A 22,218-nucleotide genomic window follows, 5' to 3' on the forward strand; every position below is an offset into this window, starting at 1 on the left:
TCTCGGGTCGGCACAGTCAACTCTGCTTCATCGCCGTACCCCGGCCCCTAAGGGGAATAACACAATAGACTTAACTGAAACTTACCGAGTGCCATTTGGAAATCTTCGAGTGGATTAATCGGCAACCTGCAAGGAATCGGACAGAGTGAAGAGCAGACATTTGAACTCTTATGAACAATTGGACTTTAGAGTCAATAGTGGAACTCACCAATTCCTCTACGCCAGTGAAGTAACTGGTCATCAACGCGCCCCTGCGGTCGTCGCAGGATGGAGAGCTCATCCTCCCAAACCATCAGGTGAGACTAAGGAGGGGACATCAAGAGTGATCAGTGGGAAGACAACGGGAGTGGTAAAGGTGGGTTGACACTCAATTCCACGGGTGGTTAATTCCTCTTCTCCTTTGCAGAAGAATATTCTTGCGATCCAGACAGACTAGGCTGAGCGGGCCAGTCCAGTCAGTCATCTCGGCGCTACATGTCACGCTGGTGGAAATAACAGCGGCCCAGTTCCGGTCGACGCCCCCGTGGGAACCAGGTGAGCGTAACACAGACCTTTCCACATGTTCATATTCGCCCCGCTAGTACCAGTTCCGCGTTAGCTTGACGTAACTGCAGGGCTGAATTAGCGAAAATCTTCCTCCCCAAAGAGTCAAGAAGCTTGTCCTCTTTGGCCAGAACCTGAGCTGCCGCTGTAGAAGATGAAGCGGGTCTGGACTGTAATGTAGCAGCAGCCACCACTGTGGAGGAAGGGGGCGGACACAACCCTAAGGCCACTTCTTACGAAGAATGGAGTCTTCTCCAAGAACAAGCCAGTACGCTCCAAAGGAGACAAGGTGAACGCCCCCGAAAAGCACCCCTTCCTGTGAAGCAGGTGCCTCAGGTACCGGAACATCCAAAAGACACATGTGCAGCATCCGGTCATGAAAGGCTGTAACGGAGCAGGGCTGGTCCTCGCTGTCCTTATCCCTCTGTGTGTCGTCAGATACATCTGGATCAATCTGCCCTGCATCAGGCCCGGATGAAGATTTGTCGACTGGATACAATGGAGGCAAGGGGGGGAAGAGACAGTGGAGGTCCGGCCGGCAAATGAGGCGCTGGCGGAATCACCGGTGCCACAACTGGGACCGACGGCACCGGAGGGCATATCTCCCTAAAGCAACCTTGAAAATACTCCTTCATGGGGTCAGAGTGCATTCGCTTTTGAAATTTATTGAAAAAAGCATCCCCCCCGACGCCCTTTTAGGTGCAAATGGAGGAGGCCTCTCATGAGTGGAGTAATTCCAGGGGCGTAATGGAGAGGGTTGCCAAGAGGGCCTTCTCCACTGGTGTCAACAAAAATCAAGGGCGAAGATGGCACAGGAAGCGGGACGTTGTGCGATAGTGGCATCCGAGCGTTCGTCATATACTATACTAAAAGAATGTGCACAAGGAAAACTATGTTCAACTGAAAAACTGCTCCCCCCACCCAGCGCTGATGGAGTAGTTGTAAGGGAGGTATCCAAAATGGGCGCCATGGTCTTGGCGGAAATGGCTGCCATTTTGTCAGCACCTGAGGAGAACTGCGACACATGTGGAAGTGAGGCAGGGGTCTGCACAGGCTAGTCAGGGGTCTTAATTTTAGCCTTAACACAAGGAACCTCAGCAGAGCCGGTTCTGCGTGGCCTCGGATGTTTCTGAGACATGCTATCAGCCAGAATATCCTTCAACGGAAGGACCTCAGCAACGCCGGTAACAGAGGAATTCCGGTCAGAGACCTCACTCCGTGCCCCCTCAACAGAACTGGCGTCACCGCTTGAGCGGGAGCGATGAGGAGTGTCATGGCCCTTAACCCTGGCCCTCACTGGCAAGTCAGCCTTCCAGTTAGGGCCAGGTCAGAGGCCTTAAAACCTTATCCAAGACTCTCTTGGAGTCAGGCTCATAACCATCATGAAGACCAATATTAGAATGGGACTATTTACTTGGGACTATTAAACAAGGGGGGGTTCAGCCAACATGGAGGCACACACACAGCTCAGTTACAAGGAACTGAGCTATGCGGTCTAGTCTTTTGGGTGTGGCAGGCCTGGGACTATTTTACCTGGACTACTTTGGGTGTGGCAGGCCCGGTACTACTTTACCTGGACTACTTTACGAGACTATTTAAACCACACCCAAACAGCAGAACATGCTTCGTGTTATTCTGCTGTGGGCAGCGTAACGCTCACCGTGTCCAGTTCTTTGATGCCAGTTTACCTGAAACCAAGGACCTGCAGAGAGAGAAAGAACACTACGAAACTTACCTGGAATAGTATCCTGTCTTCAATCCATCACCGACTTCAGTTCCACTCACCTGAAGGTACGAACTCCATCATCCGGCACCGCATGCTTCTTGTGGAAATGATCACCCCGTAGAATAATATCAATTTATTGATGAATTAAAGTGAAATAGAAAATATTTAATTTGAACATGTGAAAACAAATTGTTTTTCAAAAATAAAAGTCAAATCCAATTAAATCTGTTGATATAAAAAAATAGTGGCCAACAAGTTTCACTCTTTCTGCAAGCTTCACCATTGTTTTGTAATTTATTATGATTTGGCTCTTAACCCTTTAAGTGCCAAGGACGAGGTATCTCGTCCTTGGAAGTGCATACGCAGTGCCAAGGACGAGATAGCTTGTCCTTTTTGGCACCTTGTTATGAGCGATCCCTGCAAAGCAGGGATCGCTCAAAACTGTAATCCAACCCCCGGGCTATGTGAGGGGGAGGTCCCCCCTCACTGCCAGGGGGCTGGATTACCTTCAGTTTCAGGTCGGCGTGCGTGAAGCACGTCGGCGTGAAAGTGAAAGTAATTTTCACCGCAGCAGCTATTTCGGGCTGCTGCGGTGAAAACAGAAAGTGAGTGTTCACCTTTCTCTGCCTCGATCTCCGGCTGTATTTCAAGCTGGAGATCGAGGCGGGTATCGTTGGAAAGGGGAGATTCTCCCCTTTACAACGATACCCATTGTGTGGCATTGCTGCCCGCGAAGCGGGCGCAGGGCACGTGATCCGTTGGCAGCAATGTCACCGGATCAATACAGACCCGTTTGTGATGCTGGGGGAGGAGGGCTGCTTACTAGGTAAGCGGCCCCCCTTTCCCCCCGTGGCCCCAAAGCATGGGGCCACAGTGCCAGAGACCCCTGGGGGCAGATCATCACTGCCCCAGGGGTGAAAATGAAAAAATGGAAAAAAAAAGAAAAGGCGAGGGAAGGCGAAGGTGGGAGGGGGTTTGGGGCCCTGGGATCCCACTAGGCCACCAGGGATATAGGAAAAAGTGGTGTCCCTGGAAAGGGGAGGTTCTCCAAGGACACCACATATGACGCATTGCTGGTCACGGATCAGCGCAGAGCGCTCGATCCGTGACCAGCAACCACTGGACCACCATGGAAACATGTGTGACGTGGGGGGGAGGGAGCCCTCTCCCCCCCCGGCCCCCAAAGCATGGGGGCACATATGTGCACAACCCTAGGGGCAGATGGCTGATCATCTGGCCCCAGGGAAGGGGGGCAAAATAAATAAATAGAACGGGGGTGGGGGTGGGGGCCTGGGATATTTTTGCCCCTAAGAAATGGTGGTGGCCCCCCCCCTCCCACACCAAGTGGAAAGGGTGGGGGCACCCCTTGTAGCCCTCCCTTGGGGCAGATTTATGGCCCCAGGCAGGTGTACATGAGGTGGCCCCCCCATCCAAGTGAGGATGGGGGGGCTACCAGGAATTAGTGTGCAGGCCCCCCAAAAGGATGGGGCCTGCAGGTTAGGCCCCCCTGGGAGCAGATGGCTGTGTATTCCCACGGGTGTCCTCTTTTGGGAAATGCATGGGGTTCCCCGATCCCTTGCTGGCTTCGACACCCTAGGCCCAAATCTGTAGGTTGCCCACATGAACAAAATGGGCAGTGGCTAAAGGCTTGGGGTTACCAGTGGGTTACCCTTTTCCTTTTGCGCCCCCAGTAGGTGCACCAACACATATGAGGTACTGTTTTCATCGGGACACGTGTGGGCATGCGGGAAGGTAGGCCATGTGTTGTTGGCGGTATGTGTTTCGGTGGGTGGCCAGAGCGAAATGTCTGAGAATTATTTTAATTTCCAGCCAATTTCAGAGACATTTCCCTGTGTCCACTCACCGAAACAGGTTGCCAACAACAGATTTCATACCTTCTCGCGTTCCCACAGATGTCCCGACGAAAAAGGTAGCTTACATGTGTGGCTGCACCTACCGGGGTGCAAAAGGAAAAGGGTAACCCGCTGGTAACCCCAATCCTTTCGCCACAGCAATATTTGTTCATGTGGGCAACCTACAGATTTGGGCCTAGGGTATCGAAGCCAGCAAAGAAAACAGGGAACCCCATGCATTTCCCAAAAGAATACACCCGTGGGAATTTACAGAGGTCTGCCTTGCGCAAATTGCTCCAGTTTTTATTAGCCACAATCCCCGACAAAGTGTGATATTTGGTGGGGAAAAAACACAATGTTCACTTTGTCTGGGGTTCTGGGTAATAAATCCTGGGCCGCTTCGCGCAAATCATAACTCTGCGGATTCCCACGGGTGTCCTCTTTTTGGAAATGCATGGGGATCCCCGTTTTCCTTGGTGGCTTGGACACCCGAGGCCCATATCTGTATGGTGTTCGAAGAAAGTGTCAAATTCAGGTGTCAAAACAGACTTGGGATTACCTGTGTTTTAGGCTTTCCCCTTTGCGCCCAGGTAGGTGCACCCACACATGTGAGGTACCGTTTTCATCGGGACACCTGTGGGAACACGGGACGGTAGGCCATGTGTTGTTGGCGGCATGTTTCGATGGGTGAGCCGAGTGAAATGTGCGTAAAATGGGTTTTTTCCCCCCCACATTTCGGACTTTGCGGGGGTGTCTGGGTAATAAATTCTGGGCCGATGTGCGCAACTCATACCTCTGCGGACTCCCACGGGTGTCCTCTTTTCGGAAATGCATGGGGTTCCCTGTTTTCCTTGGTGGCTTGGGCACCCGAGGCCCATATCTGTATGTTGCGCTTGTCTGGAGAAGTGTGAAATTCAGGTGTCGAAACAGACTTGGGGTTCCCCCAATCTATGGCATTTTCCCCTACCTAGTGTTTGCCTGACCTACGCAAATCACCCCTTCCTAAACTTGGAATTTTGTCTACTTTTCAGAAATATATGCCTTTCTGTCCTCCAATTCGGCTTTCCTACCCTTTTCTCCCATTCCGTCCATGCATGTCCAATTGGCAAAAATGTCCAAAATCGCCTACCTCTCACAAAACAGTTGATAACCACATCAAAATAATGTTTTTTTGTTTCCACTCAACCTGTTCTTGAAAGCCAGGAAATTGGGGAATTCAGCACAGCAAACCGTCTGTTCCTAGCTCTTACAAGGAAAAACCACAGGCTTCTTTGTACATCATTTTATTGGCATTTTTTGAAAAAAAACAACATTTTCGCCCTTTTTGCTTAGTTTCTCTCACATCCCTACAGCAACTTAGGATTCCCGAGTGGCGTTCCATCCGCCAAATTTGGCCGAGATATCTCATGTAACAAAAAAGTTACAAGGCTTTGAATGGCCACATACCGAAATCACCAAAAAAGTCCCTGCCACTGGGGGAAATACCCATGGCACTTAAAGGGTTAATGCTGTTCAAGATAGAAGACCAATTTATACTATTGTTGAACAGATTTGTATTGAGAACCTTCCTAGCGTTTCCTTGCATACCATGCCAAGTTCAACGAATAACCAACTCGTTCCTTCTTACTTTACAAGTATTAGTTTAGAAGTTTGTGAACAACAGTATCTACATATATACTTCTATGCTGGGATCCTCACAAGCCAAGAAGGTTCTTAACACAAATATTTTCAACAATATCAATTGGACTTTACCTAGAACAGCATTAAGTGCCAGATATAACAAATTACACAAAAGTCAAGCACGTTTTCCATTTCATTATCTAGTATGTGGCCCAACCAGACACTGATCACAATGATTTGAACTCTCCCAAAATAACGGCCTACTTTTATTTTCAGACGATATTTCTTTTTAATGCAATATATATTAAGAAGACATCCTATACCCTATAACAAGTAAAAATAGGGATATTTTTCATTTAGTCATGTAATCATTCACATAAACCAAATTATGCTTGAAAAGAGCACAGTCCTGTGCTTCCTGGGGTCTAGGAATGACACGAACTAGGTTTGCAAAAGAGAAGGATTAATTCAACGTTTAAAAAGTATTGTTTCATATTTACAGTTTTATCCTGGTAAAAAAATGAGTTATTCATTGATTATTTCTCAACAAAGTAAAAACTTACCAGCAGAATGAGGAAAGCCTATCGCTTGGGCAAATCCAGCAGCACCTCCATATGGCGTTGAGATAATGCCTGGACCACCTAAGAAAACATGCAGTGAAACATTAAAATACAATTTATTTCTGCATTGCAAGAGCATGACTAATCTTAACTGTGATACCTCAAATCCGCTTGAAAGCAGCAAGACACGCTCCAATAAAGTTTTATATGTACAGATTAAAAAAAACAAGCTGTGTTTTGGGGTATCAGACCATCCCCTTCCTCTTTGATACCTCGCTACACATTCCAGCACCTATTCTATACTGTTGCACTCAACTTACTATGGGTGTTGCAAAGCCGCCTCCAACCGATGTCATGGAAACACACTATTGAGATATCTTGCAAGAATTAATTTTATTTTGGTGTTGCATATGTGCTAGCATGCTGCCTTATTCCTGCTTCCTACCACCATGAGAGGGTGAAGCATGCTGCAAAGTTAATGGCACAGTTGTGACACCTGTAGCAAACAGAACAAGCATCAGTGCATTTTCATTGAATTTCATAGGTTTTTATTAGTCCAACTTAACCATAACGTCCCTTTAACAACGTTTTTTCAGTGAATTTCATGTGTTTAAACAGAGTATGCAATTTTCCTACAACTTACTAATATCATACTTACAAAATATAACAATATTTGTGTCCAATTTACATGCCATTTCCCACATCCTAGAATAATTTTTTAACACTTCTATACACTTTTTTGCAACTATTTCAACTAGTTTTGCACCCATAGACATCTACGAACATCTGACTTCATTGCGGACCTTCCGGACAGCGCCACATCAACATGTGCTGGCGCGCGGCATGATGACGTGTCCAAGAACCCGCCCGCACTTCACGATAAGATCAGTCCTTCGCGGACAGTTCGGAACTGCATTTTCTACTATCTAGGAACTTTCAACTTCAAAATTTCCCTTGCATACCTCCTACACCTGTTCATACTCATTATCCATTACCAATCTAGTACACAGTACATACTTTGAAGAATTTTATCAAAACTGCTATTTATCTTAAAAATGGCATCAGGTTTTGCCATCCCTCCTCCCCAAGAGCCACCATCAGCTGGAGGACCTTCACAACAAAAAAAGTGCAGTACTTTCAAAGACAATGAAGAGGACCAAGAAGATGAGGTAGAGGAAGTGCCTACTTCTAGCACCAAGATCGAATCATGGGTGTGCTAGTTCTTTGCAACTGTTGGGAGAGTACCAAAGGCTAAAGCTACCAAAGTGAAATGCACTGAGTGCACTCAGTTGCAGACTACCTGGACAGTACTCCTAAGGGACCACCTCCATGCGCCGCCACACCAAATCCAATGACCGCAATGCTCTCAGAAAGGTTGTTCCTTTTTCAGCAAGTACTACCTCATCTACCTCAACAAATACTGTAACCACACAGCCCTATGTCTGCGGGCATTAGTGCGTTATAAATAAATAAGAAGGGCTACGAACCATTATCGTCCATTGCAGCCCCTGAGATGGGGGATAAAGGCCATTAGCACACCTGGTTCCCAAAGCGGGAACCAAGGGTGCTAAAACAGATTTTGCTTCTTATAGTGGGACGCCTGTGGCGTCCCGCTGTCAGAAGGAAGGAATATTTTTCCTACGGAAAGAGTAGGAGGGCTCCGTACACAGCCCCTATTCCCTTGCCATGGCAGCCTGCAAAACCCTATGAACATATTAACACAAGCACTTTTTTTTCCCCTTTCAAACCTATCCTACCTTCGAATAATTTTACCACATAGCCGGTCCAAGGTACATATCCACTTTAACACCATTTTTCGTCCCTAGCGGTCATGCCCAGTAGCCAGATTGTCCGGATCATGAGCTTATGCCATGACGAGACAATCTGGCTATTGCCCACGGCCACAGGCTATACCTCAGCCACCAAAGGTATATGACAATTTTTTGTACCTACATTATTACACTTGTAAAAAAATAAAACACGAGCACATTTGCAAAACCATGCTTTAATGTCCTTACCAATGCTCCTCACGGGTTTGTTCGAAATTCGCCCATGTTTTATTTTTTAAAAAGTGTCAAAATGTATGTACATACAATAGTCATAACTTAGCCCCCACTTGACAAAATCCATTCAGTCTTTACACAAACATTGATGGTTGGGTCTATAATCTTTCTCAAAACTTGTCCACATTCGTCAAATAGAAACAAAGTTATAAGCCATCTAAAAATGTTGAGACCCCCCCTCTAATTTTGCCCCCTCTTGAGCAAATCCCACCAAACTTTTGAAAACCATTTATATCTAGATCCAAAATCGTTTTGCTAAATGTTGTGCAGATTCGTCAAATGACACCACATTTATATGCATTTACAACATGTTGGGACCTCCCCTCTAATTTTGCCCCCTCTTGACAGATTCCCACAAAACTTGTGAAAACCATTCAAGATTAGTTCTAGAATAAAATTGCAAAATTGCATGCAGTTTCATTGGATGGCGCAAAGGTTATAAGCCATCCAAAAACTGCTTTTCCCCAACTGTATAATGCAGAAATAGGTACAGGTTTCCTAGGACATCTGTAGTGTCCGTGAACACCACAGCACTGCCCCAGGACATCTGGAGTGTTTGTGGACTTTCGGGGGGTGAAACAACCAGTTTTTCGTTTTTTGGCTTATGGCGATATCCAATCCAATCCTCACCCCCCCCCCCCACATCCCCAGAGTTTGAGTTTCGAAAAACTTTCGCGTTTCGAAAAACAAACTGTAATACTCTGCAGCTTCCACTAGATGTCGGCCTATGCACAGCATGTGATCTAAGCAGATTCCACAAGCCTCAGAAATATATATATATGATACATTACTCACCGTAATCGTATTTCTAATGCTTGTATCTGCTTAGATTAACATGCTGTGCATAGGCCGACATCTAGTGGAAGCTGCAGAGTATTACAGTTTTTTTTCGAAACTCGAAAATGGGCGTCGACACAGGGCGTGCCAGTAATACTATCCCTAGTGTGACGTTCACTTTACCCATGATCCCTCACGCGTGTAGGACCCTCAGATTGTATTTTTTCTGACATGAGGTAGCATGAGGAGTAGCGCGAGTACAGAGTATCCCAGCAGATAGATAGATAAATAAATGGATAAGACTACAAGCATCCATGCCCTTCTCTCAGAGGGGAGGAAGGGCGGGCGCATGTGAATCTAAGCATATAAAAGCATCAGAAATACGAATACGGCGAGTAATGGATCCCTTCTGAGGCTTGTGTTATCTGCTTAGATCACATGCTGTGCATAGATTAGCGAGCAGTGTTAGAAGAAGGAAGTGGGATGTGAGAAGGGTCATGAGCAAATAAATGTCTTAGAACCGCTTGTCCCACTTGAGTATCTGTCTTGGAATGAGTGTCAATGCAGTAGCGCTGAGTAAAAGTGTGACTAGAGCTCCATGTAGCTGCTTTGCAAATGTTGTCAAGGGGTACATTTGCAATGAAAGCCAGAGTGGCCCCAGTACCTCTTGTAGAGTGGGCCCCTGGCGTAAAAGGCAGTGTTTTTTCTGAAAAGGAGTAACAACTGGATACATTTGATTATCCATTTAGAGATGGCACCTTTAGAGACGCGATCTCCTTCTCTGCCTGTTGCTACGGAGATGAACATTTGATCTGTCTTTCTTAGCGGTCTGGTCTTATCTACGTACTAGAAGACCGCTCTTCTCACATCTAGTGTGTGTAGTTTCACCTCAGCAGAGCTTTTGGGTTCTTGGAAAAAAGCTGGTAGCTCAATGGACTGGTTAACATGGAATTTAGAAATAAACTTAGGTGAGAACCTAGGGTGAGTTCGTAGAACCAGTTTATCCTTATGGACAGTAAAGAAAGGATCCTGCACTGACAGAGCTTGAATTTCACGGACCCTTCTTATGGATGTAATGGCTACTAAGAAGGCAGTTTTATAAGTCAGGTGTTTGAGACTAGCTTTATGCACGGGTTCAAAGGGGGGCCCCATGAGTTTAGCAAGCACCACATTAAGGTCCCACCTGGTAGTGGGTTAGAAATTGGAGGGTGGAGTCTCTTCACCTCTTCCATAAAGGCTTTGACAACTGGCACATTCCACCATGACACCTTGTTATGGGAGGTGGTGTAGGCTGACAGCGCCGCCAGGTGTACTTTGAATTAAAAACCAACCCTGCGTCCAGTAAGTGGAGCATGTAGGTGACAATGTTGTAAGGAGTGCAATCAACTGGGTTGATTTGTTTATTCTGGCACCAAATAATGAATCTTTTCCACTTATCAAAAGAACAGTCCCTTGGGTTAGGTTTTCTTGATTCTTTTAAGATATCCATACATCTCTGGGGTAAATTGAGATGGCCGAACTCTATGACTTCAGGAGCCATGCTGCCAAGTTCAACGAGTTCGGTTGAGGATGCACTGTTTGTCCTTCATGCTGGGAGAGTAGGTTGTACCAGCATGGGAGTCTGATGGGGGTCGCACACCGCCAGTCTGCGTAGGTTTGGGAACCATAATTGTCTCGCCCACATAGGAGCAACTAGGATAAGCGTCATCGATTCCCTGTGTATTTTGTTGACCACCTTCCTCATCAGAGGGGTTGGAGGAAAAGCTTAGGCAAACATCCTTGACCAGTTCATCCATAGAGCGTTCCCCTTGGAGCCTGGCTTGGGGAACCTGGATGCAAGTCCTGGGCATTGTCTGTTTTCGCTTGTGGCGAATAGGTCTATAGTGGGGAAACCCCACTGAGAGAAGAGATCTTCTACGACTTCTTCGTGTAGACGCCATTTGTGTTCTTCTGGGAGGGGGATCTCTGCTCAAAGCGTCCGCTAGTGAATTGAGATACCCTGGAACATGCTGAGACTACAGGTAAATGTTCCATCTGAGTGCCAATATCCAAATTTTCTGGGCAAGCCTGGACAGATTTGGCTAACGAGTGCCCCCCTTGTTTGTTTATGTAAAACATAGCCGTTGTGCTGTCTGTTAGGATCTGCACTGACAGGTTGGATAGGTGGGGTTTGAATGCCCAAAGCGCTCTGAAGACTGCAGAAGTTCTAGCACGTTGATGTGATTCTGAGCCACTGTGTGAGACCAGAGACCCTGAGCTGTGTGGTGAAGGAGGTGTGCTCCCCACCCTGACAGGGAAGCGTCTGTTGTGACTACGGCCTGTATTTCTGGATAGTAAAAGGGTTTCCACTTTGCAAGATTCTCTCTTGTCCACCAGCGAAGACTCTGTACTAGTGTTGGCGAAACGACCACTAGATCGTCCCACTGACCACTTGCCTGAGACCACTGTTTCGCCAGCCATTCCTGCATGGGCCGCATGGGCAGGCGCGCGTGGGGATCCAGGTTAATGCATGATGCCATCATGCCTAGTAAACACATCGCTTTGCGCACCCTTATCTGGCGACCAGACTGATATTGAGGAATTTGCAGTAACAGATTCCGAATTCTTTCCTCTGATGGAAAGGCTAACCCCTCTTTGGTGTCTAGGACAGCTCCTAGGAACTGTTTGGAGGTGTTTGGCACCAGGCTTGATTTTTTCTCGTTGATTGAGAAGCCCAATTGGAAGAGGAGGTCGATTGTTCTTTGAATGTTTGATCTGCAAATTACGGGGGTTTCCCCTGTGATGAGCCAGTCGTCCAGGTAAGGGTACACTGGGATTGCCTCCCTGCATAGGTGCGCCGCCACCACTGCCAGTACCTTGGTGAATACCCTTGGACCCAAGGCTATACCGAAGGACAGCACCTTGAAGCGCAAGAATCGTCTGTTTGCTGGGAGCATGGAAATATGAAAATAAGCATCTTTCATATCCAATGTTGCCATGTAATCTTCTCTTTTTAGTAGGGGAATTACTTCCTTGAGTGTGGTCATGCAACATTTTTATGGCTTGACATACTTGTTTGCAGGGCGTAAGTCTAATACTGGGCGCATCGTTGGATTTTTTTTGGCACAAGGAAGCAAGTTGAATAAATACCCTTGTTTACCTGGTTGCCCGGGACGAGTTCTATTGCGTCCTTTGCAAGAAGAATGGCCATCTCCTGGAGGAGGATTCTTTGGTGCTCCAAGGAGTGTATCTTCTGTCATGGAGGATGGTCGTGGGGTGTTCCAGTAGCTCTATACAGTATCCCACGGACACTGTGGACAGCACCCATCTGTCCGAAGTGATCCCTTCCCATACGTGGGTGAAGATGGAAATGCACCCCCTCCCCTACTGGGAATGCATGGGAAGGGCTCCGGAGCGGAACGTCACTGTTTATTGGGAGGCGTAGCGTCTCTACCTGGGCTGCCTCTCCCCCTACCGCGGCCCTTCTTTTGACCTCTGGCAAAACCTTGGGTAGCCCATTGGTTGCGCCCCATGAGGTTCCTTGGTTCTGGTAGTAATTGGACCCTCTCTGGGAGTTTTGCCCACAAGAGCGAAGAAAATTGTTATTTCCCCGCTGGTTTGTGGGCTTATTTGTTAATTGGCCAAGGGACTTTAAAGGTGTCATTCGTCCTTAGCCGTCTTCAACGCTTCCTCCACTGCTTTCCCAAACAGGACATTAGGTAATACCGGCATGTCCATGAGGGTGGCTTGGGTCTCGGGTTTAAATCCTGACTGCCTTAGCCAAGCGTGTCGTTTAATTACAGTGCTTTCTGCTATCAGCCTCCCTGCATTGTCTGCTGTATCGAAGTTAGCCTTGAGAATGCATCCGGACAGTGATCTTCCTTCCGAAGCAATCTGGGACAACTAGCACTTTAGAGGTTCTGGTGCGGAGGCAATGAGGGCAGCCAACTGTTCCCATTGGTGGCAGTTGTAGCTTGCTAGCAGAGTGGTGGTGTTGGCAATGCATGCTTGGTATGCCGACGTGGATGCCACTTTACTACCTACAGCGTATATTCTCTTGCTCTCTTTGTCCGGGGGAGCTTCTGAAGATGCTAATTGTGTTCCTGCTCTTTTCCTGGTGGTTGTAACCACTAATGAGTCGGGTTTTAGCTGACCCCTTATGTATAATGGGTTGGAAGGAGCGGCCCTGAATAATTTTTCTACTCTTGGGTTAACTGCCCAAGTAAGATTAGGGGTTACCAGGGTAGGATCGATTCTACTTTGAATAGATTTTATAATGGGGATAGCCTGGGCAATGGATTTTTTACCCCCAAGAATTTGCTCTGCAAAATCTCTCTTCCTGGGCACCCTGAGTGTCAATTTGGAAATGGGCTGCCGCCTTGGCTAAATTTCATTAAGCAAAGGGTGATTGTCAATAGGTGAGTCATTCACAGGGGGTCCTTGGGAATAGGGGAGTCGAGACTATAGGCCTCCGCCTCGTCTTCCTCCTCCTCTTCCTGGTCCTCATCATCTCCATAGTAATCGACCCCGGCCTGCTAGTCTAGCATTTGTACTTCCGAATCCTCACCATACTGTTGGTAAGGTTCAAAACTGAAAGGGTCTGAAATCATCCCCTGAACTGGAGTCTCAGTACAGAGTCTTTCAGGAGAAGGTTGAGGGTCTTTGGATCCCAAAGGGGCAGAGGTAGCAGGAGTACTCTGATAACTAAGGAAGTAATTTGGTCTTTTTCGTAGAAATCTACAAAAAAGACATTCTCCTCATTACTCTGTCAATGTCCTCTGAGTTCCATTCCTTGGAACTTGGAAAAACCCTTCCCTGCTGTGGTTCCTCATCCATGCCCATATCCTGGGGAGTGGGCGGGACAATATTTGGTCTAGTGACAGGGTCAGGGGCCTTGGACTTTTCTAAAGGCTGTTTGTGTTTCTCCTTCTGAACCTGGTGTTCAGAGGCGTTCTTCTGTTTTTTCCCCTTTCCCATGTGTAGAGGAATGTTTTCCTGACCCCTTGGACTTTCCTGAATCTTTCGACGCTTGGCGTCGAGATTCGGAAGATGGCTCACGAGATTCGCGAGTCTTGGAAGATGGGTGCTGAATCTCGGAAGCAGACGTCGAACGAACTACCGGAGGTAGCCTTCGAACGTGCTGCCTGGGGGTAGAGGTCGGATAGGTCTTCTGACAACCATCCCTCTGTGACTTTAGGTAATGTGGCACTCTTAGCAATCGTAGACGGTTGCTGTGTCATGGGGCGCCCGTGACCTGGAACGCCCAGAGGACACGGATTCCACGGACTGCTCTCTCTCTGCCTTCTTCTGCCGATCAGTCAACACGCGTGTCGAATCTCGGGTGGGGTGTGTGTGTTTAGTGGAAGATGTGTGGGTAGCGCTCTTGCCGCCGGGTGTTGTCCCCATAACTGACCCGCCGGTCAGTCCTCCGAAATCGGGGGCTTGCGCTTGGGTGCCTGACGACACCCGTGTGCCCTCACCGTCTGATACGGAGGCGTTGTTGCCATCGCTGAAGGAACCCACTGCGTCCATGGCCTCGAGTTGCCTGGCGTAGTGGGCCCAGCGCTTGGTCGAGCGGTCCTTAAGTGTCTTGGCTTTGAAGAGCTTACAAGCTCTACAATTTGCCTCGGGTGGTCCCTTGGAAGACACAGGTTACAGGTATTACGTTTATCTCCCCAGGGGAACTTACAGTTGCACTTCGGGCAGAATATAAATGGAGTACTCTCCATATGTCATTATCTGGCAGCGGACGGATATATGTAGGAAAACAAATGTGTGTGTATATCCACCCCCCCCCCCCCACTTTCCCTACTTGGCAGGTCCGAGGCCAGATGCCTTCCGAGGCCCGGGCTGAGGCCAGAGGCCTTCCAAGGCCCAAAGTCTGTCGTGTAGTCCCGACGGCTGTTCTTCCGAGGTCTCAAGTACCGACGTCGATCTTCGGCGATCTTAGACATAGGGTTGGAGAACAGGGATTTTTTGATTATTATGTGATAAATGGCTAAAAGCCAGGGAACTCCGCGATTATGCTTCCGACAAGTATGGCGGAAAAAAACAATCTGAGGCTCCTACATGCATGAGGGATCATGGGTACAGTTGACGTCACACTAGGGAGATATATATATATATATATATATATATATATATTGGGGTCCCACTCCACTCCATTAAACCACCTACGGGATAGGTCAGGTTCTTTCTTTGCCCTAATAGGCTGCCTATCCCAGATTGAGAGAAGTCCATACCCCCCCCCCAATATCCCCTTTGACAGAGTGAGGCCTCTGACCCTGTCACAATGTATTACTCTGTACCTTGGTTTGATTACAGGGTTCCAGAAGAAGGCGGAGTCCAGCCCTGCTGGCAGTTTCAAATTTGTGGGATCAATTGAAAAAGGACAGACTTTTGATAATACTGGCTCGGTTAATGACATGATTATTCTCCGAGATACACTGAAGGCAAATTTGCCAGTTAGCGCCATCAGTTTCTTCTCCATGGTTGCCAAAGAAAGGAGAGACTAAAGCCTGAGATCAGACGGAAATTAGACCACTGATCTGAGAAAGGCTAATCTAAAAAAAAAATAATTCTGAACACACAGAGCAAGCAGAAAGGACTGTTTTCTCTATATGTCAAGCCTATTTGAATTCAGGTTAGAAGGTTGGGAAATTGTTGGCAAGACTTAAATGGAGGAACCCAGGAATATATAGATGGAAACGCCATTCCATTATAGATGGAAACGCAGGCTACTCACCTAACATGGCATTTTGGGGCAATTGTAGCACTCTTTACCAACCCACAGTAAACCACAGTAACAGGACACCCTTTCTTTTTTGCAAATATAAATATCTCCTAATTGAATCTTAGTGTGGAGCGCCTTTTGGACTCTAGTAATAGTTTGATGGTTAAGTCATTGAATAACGCTAAATGCCGTTGAATAGGATTTCCGATTGAGTTCTGTGGCTCTTCGGGCGAGAATTTTAACATATAGTGGGAATTTTTCATACACTTTATTTTTACAATGTTTTCCTTCCTGTGAATATTAGTCATTGCGCTTAGTATGCAATGACGTGAGGGTGTGCAGACTATAAACATTAAATGCTACTTTTTAGCTTGAAAGATCATCACAGCATTTTGAAAATAAGTTGTGCAAACACTACACGTTGCTAACCAAGCATTTAGATGGTAAGCCCCCTTTAAACATTGAGCTTTTTGTCAATGATTGTCTTTTTGATGCACACACATATTTTTGACTATTTTTTTGTTTTTCAAATTCTGTTGTTCTTTTGTAAGGAGTCTAACGTCACAAGTGTTGCATCTATAATGAAGCTATAAAGATATTCTTTATTACTTTGAGCTGTTATCCAATAATTGTTTTGCTTCAATTAGTTTTCTCTGACTTTGGCAGATGTTTTAAATATTTCTTCAAGACAGTTATGATTTATTGAAACAGATATTTAGTGTTTCGAATTTTGGAGATTTTTAACAAACAGTAGTGTTTATGATAATTTTGGGATTATTTCCCCTGATGAAGGACCTCAGTAGTACTAAATGCATTAGTCCACTCGTCTGCCTTTTGTTTGAAGATTATATCATATTAAAAGAATATATTGGATAATGAATAATACACTACATTTAATTTCCATACAAATTATATGAATATTGAGGGCCATGTTCGCAGAGCATTTTCCAATGGGATTTCACAATTATAAAACACTGCTGTGAATCAGGCGCTGTATCTCTTTTTACAAGGAATCCGCCAGTGCTGAGGAGGTGTCCCAACAATTCTCTTTGAAGTTATTTATCCACATTGTGCATTGTGGTTACTGGCGATCACCAAATATTACTGACGAGATATGACATTTTGGTCATTTAGATGGTGCTCATTCAATTCCCCTTTGTTCAGTATGACTTCCTGTAGAACTAGGAATGAAATCCCCCAGGAGGTCTTTGTGTGGTCTGTCTGGAGAAGGATGGCCGTTGAAAAGACCTATGTCCAGGATTGGGCTGTTTGGGTTGAGGTCTGCCTTTTCTTGAAATTTTCATCTGTGGGACAGTGAAACAAATTCTGGCTGTCAAAGGGTGAGTCCAATATCCTATCCAGTGCTTTCTGTGTAGATTAGGTAGCATACAATCAAGGCTACCCTGTTCACTTCGGCACCCAGTGCAATGGCTCACCTGGACCAAGGCTTCCAGTAGGTCCTTAGCGAGGAGCATAGCCTCTGCAAGACAAGACAAAGGCATACTGCCTCTCTGGGGGATTGTTTGTTCAGAAGTTACTAATCTCTCTCCACAAGTTTCAATTTGTAGTGGCTAAGAGCACATCAGCATTGGCTTGCCTAAAATGAGGCGTTTGCACACACTTTGTAAGACTTTTTGTCTTGCCGAGGATGAACATTGATGAAATTGTGGCCCTGGTTTGGCATAAAGAAAGTACAAAGCTACTACCCTTGACTGAGGCTGAGGTGAGGCATAGCTTTGCAGTTGGGAGGGGCCTGTAGCCCGCTTTCAGCCTCCTGTTAGTGAGCTATGCAGAGTGTGGTTTCTGCCAGACTTTGCATTACTGAATACTTTCTTTTATATCTGCACTCCATATGTACGAGAATTTCTCAAAAGGTAGGACTACCAAAGCACTCCTACTGGGGTTTCTCCTGGGCGGGAACTCTGAGAAATTTAGCAATACCAGGCATCCCGTCGTGGAAAGCCTTTGCAGACTATAGCAGATCACTGTCCCCCTTGCTTCACAAATCCTTGTCAGATACTGAGGAGCAGAAGTATCCAGATGCATGATGGGGGGCCGGCATTAGAAGAGTAGATGGTTGCCTGAGCAGAGGAATCTCAGAAGGTAATGTTGGCTGCACTGGTGCTGGCTGTATGGGTGCCAGCAGCACAACCTGAAGAAGGCTGGAAAAAGTTTGAGGCAAGGCCAGAGGAGGTATGGCTGGTTCTGGTGTGTCCAATGGAGCCACAGTAGAGAGCACATAAGGCATCAATTCCTACATAAGACCTCTGAAATAATCAGACAGACTTAGACCTCATCAATGTTTGGAGCCTTTCAAAAATCAACCTTACAGATTGATTTTAGGTTGGGTGGAAGAGGAGAGGTCTGTAGGTGTCCACATGGCGGTCGCTGACGAAGAGGGAGGCAGTGGGGTCCACGACACTGTGGCCGGGATCCAGTACGCCTGCCATTGCTGCAAGTTCCATGATCTAGGTATAGCTGTGCATGTCCGGTTGTCGGAGCGCTAGTCTACCGACTGACGGCCACAGCGAGGTAGGAAGGCCCCATGAGGTACCGTCGGAGGCAGGGGCACTGGAGAGTCTCGGCCCCTACTGGAAGATCTCTCTGTCAGCTCCCCATGGTGATTAACTGATTGGAGATCCCAAGCTTTAGTCATGGGGATTCAGAGCAGCTAAGGGGGTCACTGTGGGAAATTTGCAGGAGTGCTTTTCTGTTCAGCAATCTTGCAAGTACCACAGTCTGCGTGGCCATGAGGGCCTTAGTCTGCCAATGTGGATACCTTTGAAGTAAGTCTTGAGACCCTCGAAACAGATCCCGTTGACTGGGACGTAGGGAGTCTCTGGTTTTGATCCAGGAGGTACTGAAGTACCCTTGGCAGCATAGTCACCCGAAACTCTGAACCTGCTCTGAACAAGTTAAGATGCTAGGCGCCACCTAACCTTTGACCCTAGAAACAATGAAAACTGACGGCGTTGTGGCCACGCCTGTTGGTATTGGAGGACCGTAGGACACCTCCAGCATGCAACAATCGCAGGGAAGGAGTCGCAATGCTGGGGTGCATAAGGAAAAAGTGTACTCACCTCAGATGGCCGTCAAGACGTCAGACATTGGTCCCGGATGAATTAGTTCACAGGAGGCATAGGGAGACCCACCAAAAAGGTCTCTCCAAAGACTGAACATACGCCGAGAGCGCACAATCCTTGAGCTGAACATGATGCAGAGGTGTCCCAGGTGTGGTCGGGGCCCAAGCAGCTCAAAGACACTGCTTGTCTGAGGTCGGGAAACTCCATATGCAGGAAGCATAGGGCCTAAACTCAATCACTGGCATATGCTGACTGTATAACAGTAATGAATCCGGGAATCAGCGTTGAGAATCACGAAAAGATAAAAATATCTTGGGGAAACTAACCATGTACGAAAAAGAACCATGCTGCAGTGGTAGAAGGCATTCAGTCCTGTTGAGCAGTAAAAAGGAGTGACGGGGAAAGGTGGTGGGCGGAGTCAGCGTGGATGGGCTCACCCAGTCACACCCTGATGTGCATCAAATTTAAAGGGAAAGTTTGATTTTGTGGTCGCTGGTTCCTTCCCCATGGGACAGACTCCCCATCAGTATGGAGGAAAAGGGACGGGACGCAGGAGTACAGATTTGTTTTGTTTTCTGAACTTTTACAGTTTAACAATTTTTCCCAAAATGTTCAGTTTGGAGGGGCCTGAGCAGCCAAGTTATTTGGAAAATGTCATCCAAATCTGTTCAGCAAGTCAATGATTATTAACAATAGAATTTTGGGAAAAGTCTTAAATATAGGGTGGCGACTACAGCCCTATAATATATGGGATACATTACTCACCGTAATCGTATTTCTGATGCTTGTATCTGCTTAGATTCACATGCTGCGCATAGGCCGACATCTAGTGGAAGCTGCAGAGTATTGGTTTGTTTTTCGAAACTCGAAAAGGGGCGTCGAAATAGGGCATGCCAGTAATACTATCCCTAGTGTGACGTCCACTGTACCCATGATCCCTCACGCGTGTAGGACCCTCAGATTGTATTTTTTCTGACATGAGGTAGCAGGAGGTGTAGCGCGAGTACAGAGTATCCAAGCAGATAAGACTACAAGCATCCACGTGCCTTCGCTCAGAGGGGAGGAAGGGTGGGCGCATGTGAATCTAAGCAGATACAAGCGTCAGAAATACAATTACGGTGAGTAATGTATCCCTTCTGAGGCTTGTGGAATCTGCTAGATTAGCGAGCAGTGTTAGAAGAAGGCGGTGGGATGTGAGAAGGGTCATGAGCGAACAAATGTCTTAGAACCGCTTGTCCCACTTGAGTATCTGTCTTTGAATGAGTGTCAATGCCGTAGTGCTGAGTGAAGGTGTGAATAGAGCTCCATGTAGCTGCTTTGCAAATGGTGTCAAGGGGTACATTTGCAAAGAAGGCCAGAGTGTCTCCAGTACCTCTTGTAGAGTGGGCCCTTGGCATAAAAGGCAGTGTTTTATCTGAAAGAGAATATCACAGTTGGATACATCTGACTATCCACCTAGATGGCATTCTTAGAGACGCGATCTCGCTCTCTGCCTGGAGCTATGGAGACGAACAGTTGATCTGTCTTTCTTAGCGGCCTGGTCTTGTATACATAGTAGAGGACCACCCTCACATCTAGTGTGTGGATTTTCACCTCAGCAGAGCTTTTGGGTTCCTGGAAGAAGGCCGGTAGCTCAATCGACTGGTTAACATGGAATTTGGAAATGAACCTAGGTGAGAACCTAAGGTGAGTGTGTAAAACCAGTTTATCCTTATGAACAGTAAAGAAAGGATCCTGCACTGACAGAGCTTGAATTTCACTGACCCTTCTTATGGATGTGATGGCTACTAAGAAGGCAGTTTTATAAGTCAAGTGTTAGAGACTAGATTTGTGCATGGGCTCAAAGAAGGGTCCCATGAGCTTAGCAAGTACCTCATTAAGGTCCCAACCTGGTGGTGGGTTAGAAATTGGAGGGTGGAGTCTCTTTACCCCTTCCATAAATGCTTTGACAACTGGCACTTTCCACCATGACACCTTGTTATAAGAAGTGGTGTAGGCTGATAAAGCTGCCAGGTGCACTTTAAGTGAGTTAAACACTAGCCTTGCATTCAATAGGTGGAGCATATAGGTGACCACATTAGAAGGAGTACAATCAACTGGGTTGATTTGCTTATTCTGGCACCAAATAACAAATCGTTTCCAGTTGTCATAGTAACAGTGCCTTGTGTCATGCTTTCTTGACTCTTTCAAGATATCCATACATCTCTGGGGTAAGGAACAAGTTACTTACCTGTAACTGTTGTTCTCCAGCATGGGTAGGGCATGGATTCACATACTCATGAATATTCCCCGTCGTCAGGCTGGGAATCTTCGGTAAAGAAAAAATCAGCATCAGTTTCGTTTCTGATCTGTCTTTCTTAGTAGTAACCAATCACTGATCTCTGGGTCATACTGCCCCCAGCCAATGCCAGCCCTCTCCTAAGCCCCTCCCCCTGGCAGCCATCTTCAGATTTGGTAGCACGTAAAGTGGCAGTATGACCAAGTGAAGAGCCACAGAGGGGTAGGAGGGAAGGTTTGCATGTGAATCCATGCCAGACCCATGCTGGAGAACAACTGTTACAGGTAAGTAACTTGTTCCTTCTCCAGCATGGGGTCTGGCATGGATTCACATGCTCATGAATATAAGAATACATAGCAGTACACACATGCACAACCACGGGAGGTGGCAAAGGCTCAACATTAAGCATTACATAAACTCAACATTAAGCACTCTTACCTCCTCACCAGGCCCACCTTCAGTCGAACAGGTTGCGCAGCACTGCTTGGCTGACTCTGGACTCCTCCCTGGAATCCCGGTCGACGCAGTAGAATCTCGTGAAGGTGTGCGTCGACCTCCACGTAGCAGCCCTGCAGATGTCCAGCAGGGGCACACCAGACAAGAACGCCGTGGTAGCAGCAATCGCTCTGGTCGAATGGGCTCTCGGACGGCCGGGCAACGGTCGGTTTGCCAACCGGTGACAGTGCATGATGCAGCTGGAGAGCCATCTGGAAATGGAAGCCTTCGAGAGAGCCTTCCCTTGGTTCACAGGTCCAAAGTTCACAAATAGCTGTGACGTCTTCTGAAAACTCTTGGTGCGGTCCACATAGAACTTCAGCGCTCTAGCCACATCCAGCGAGTGCAAAGTCCTCTCGGCCTGCGACGAAGGCGATGGGAAGAAAACTGGTAACACCAAGGGCTCGTTGAGGTGGAAGTCCGACGGGACCTTCGGCATAACAGAGGGGTGCGTCCTCAGCACCACCCTCGTGTCGTGAAAAGTCAAGTATGGAGGCTTGCAGGATAG

General features: G+C 47.0%; 1 protein-coding gene across 9 annotated transcripts in view; it reads right to left on the reverse strand.

Moving 5' to 3' along the window:
- Positions 1 to 22,218, reverse strand: part of PTBP3 (polypyrimidine tract binding protein 3) — a 1,755,480-nt gene that overhangs the window by 760,295 nt on the left and 972,967 nt on the right. For all 9 annotated transcript variants that reach the window (XM_069630627.1, XM_069630630.1, XM_069630624.1 and 6 more), the window contains one exon: positions 6,306 to 6,383. In XM_069630627.1, the coding sequence (XP_069486728.1) occupies positions 6,306 to 6,383 (78 nt within the window). The remainder of the gene's footprint in view (positions 1 to 6,305; positions 6,384 to 22,218) is intronic.

Source organism: Ambystoma mexicanum, chromosome 6q, assembly GCF_040938575.1.
Source record: "Ambystoma mexicanum isolate Mex_15411 chromosome 6q, UKY_AmexF1_1, whole genome shotgun sequence".
NCBI classification, from domain to species: Eukaryota; Metazoa; Chordata; class Amphibia; order Caudata; family Ambystomatidae; genus Ambystoma; species Ambystoma mexicanum.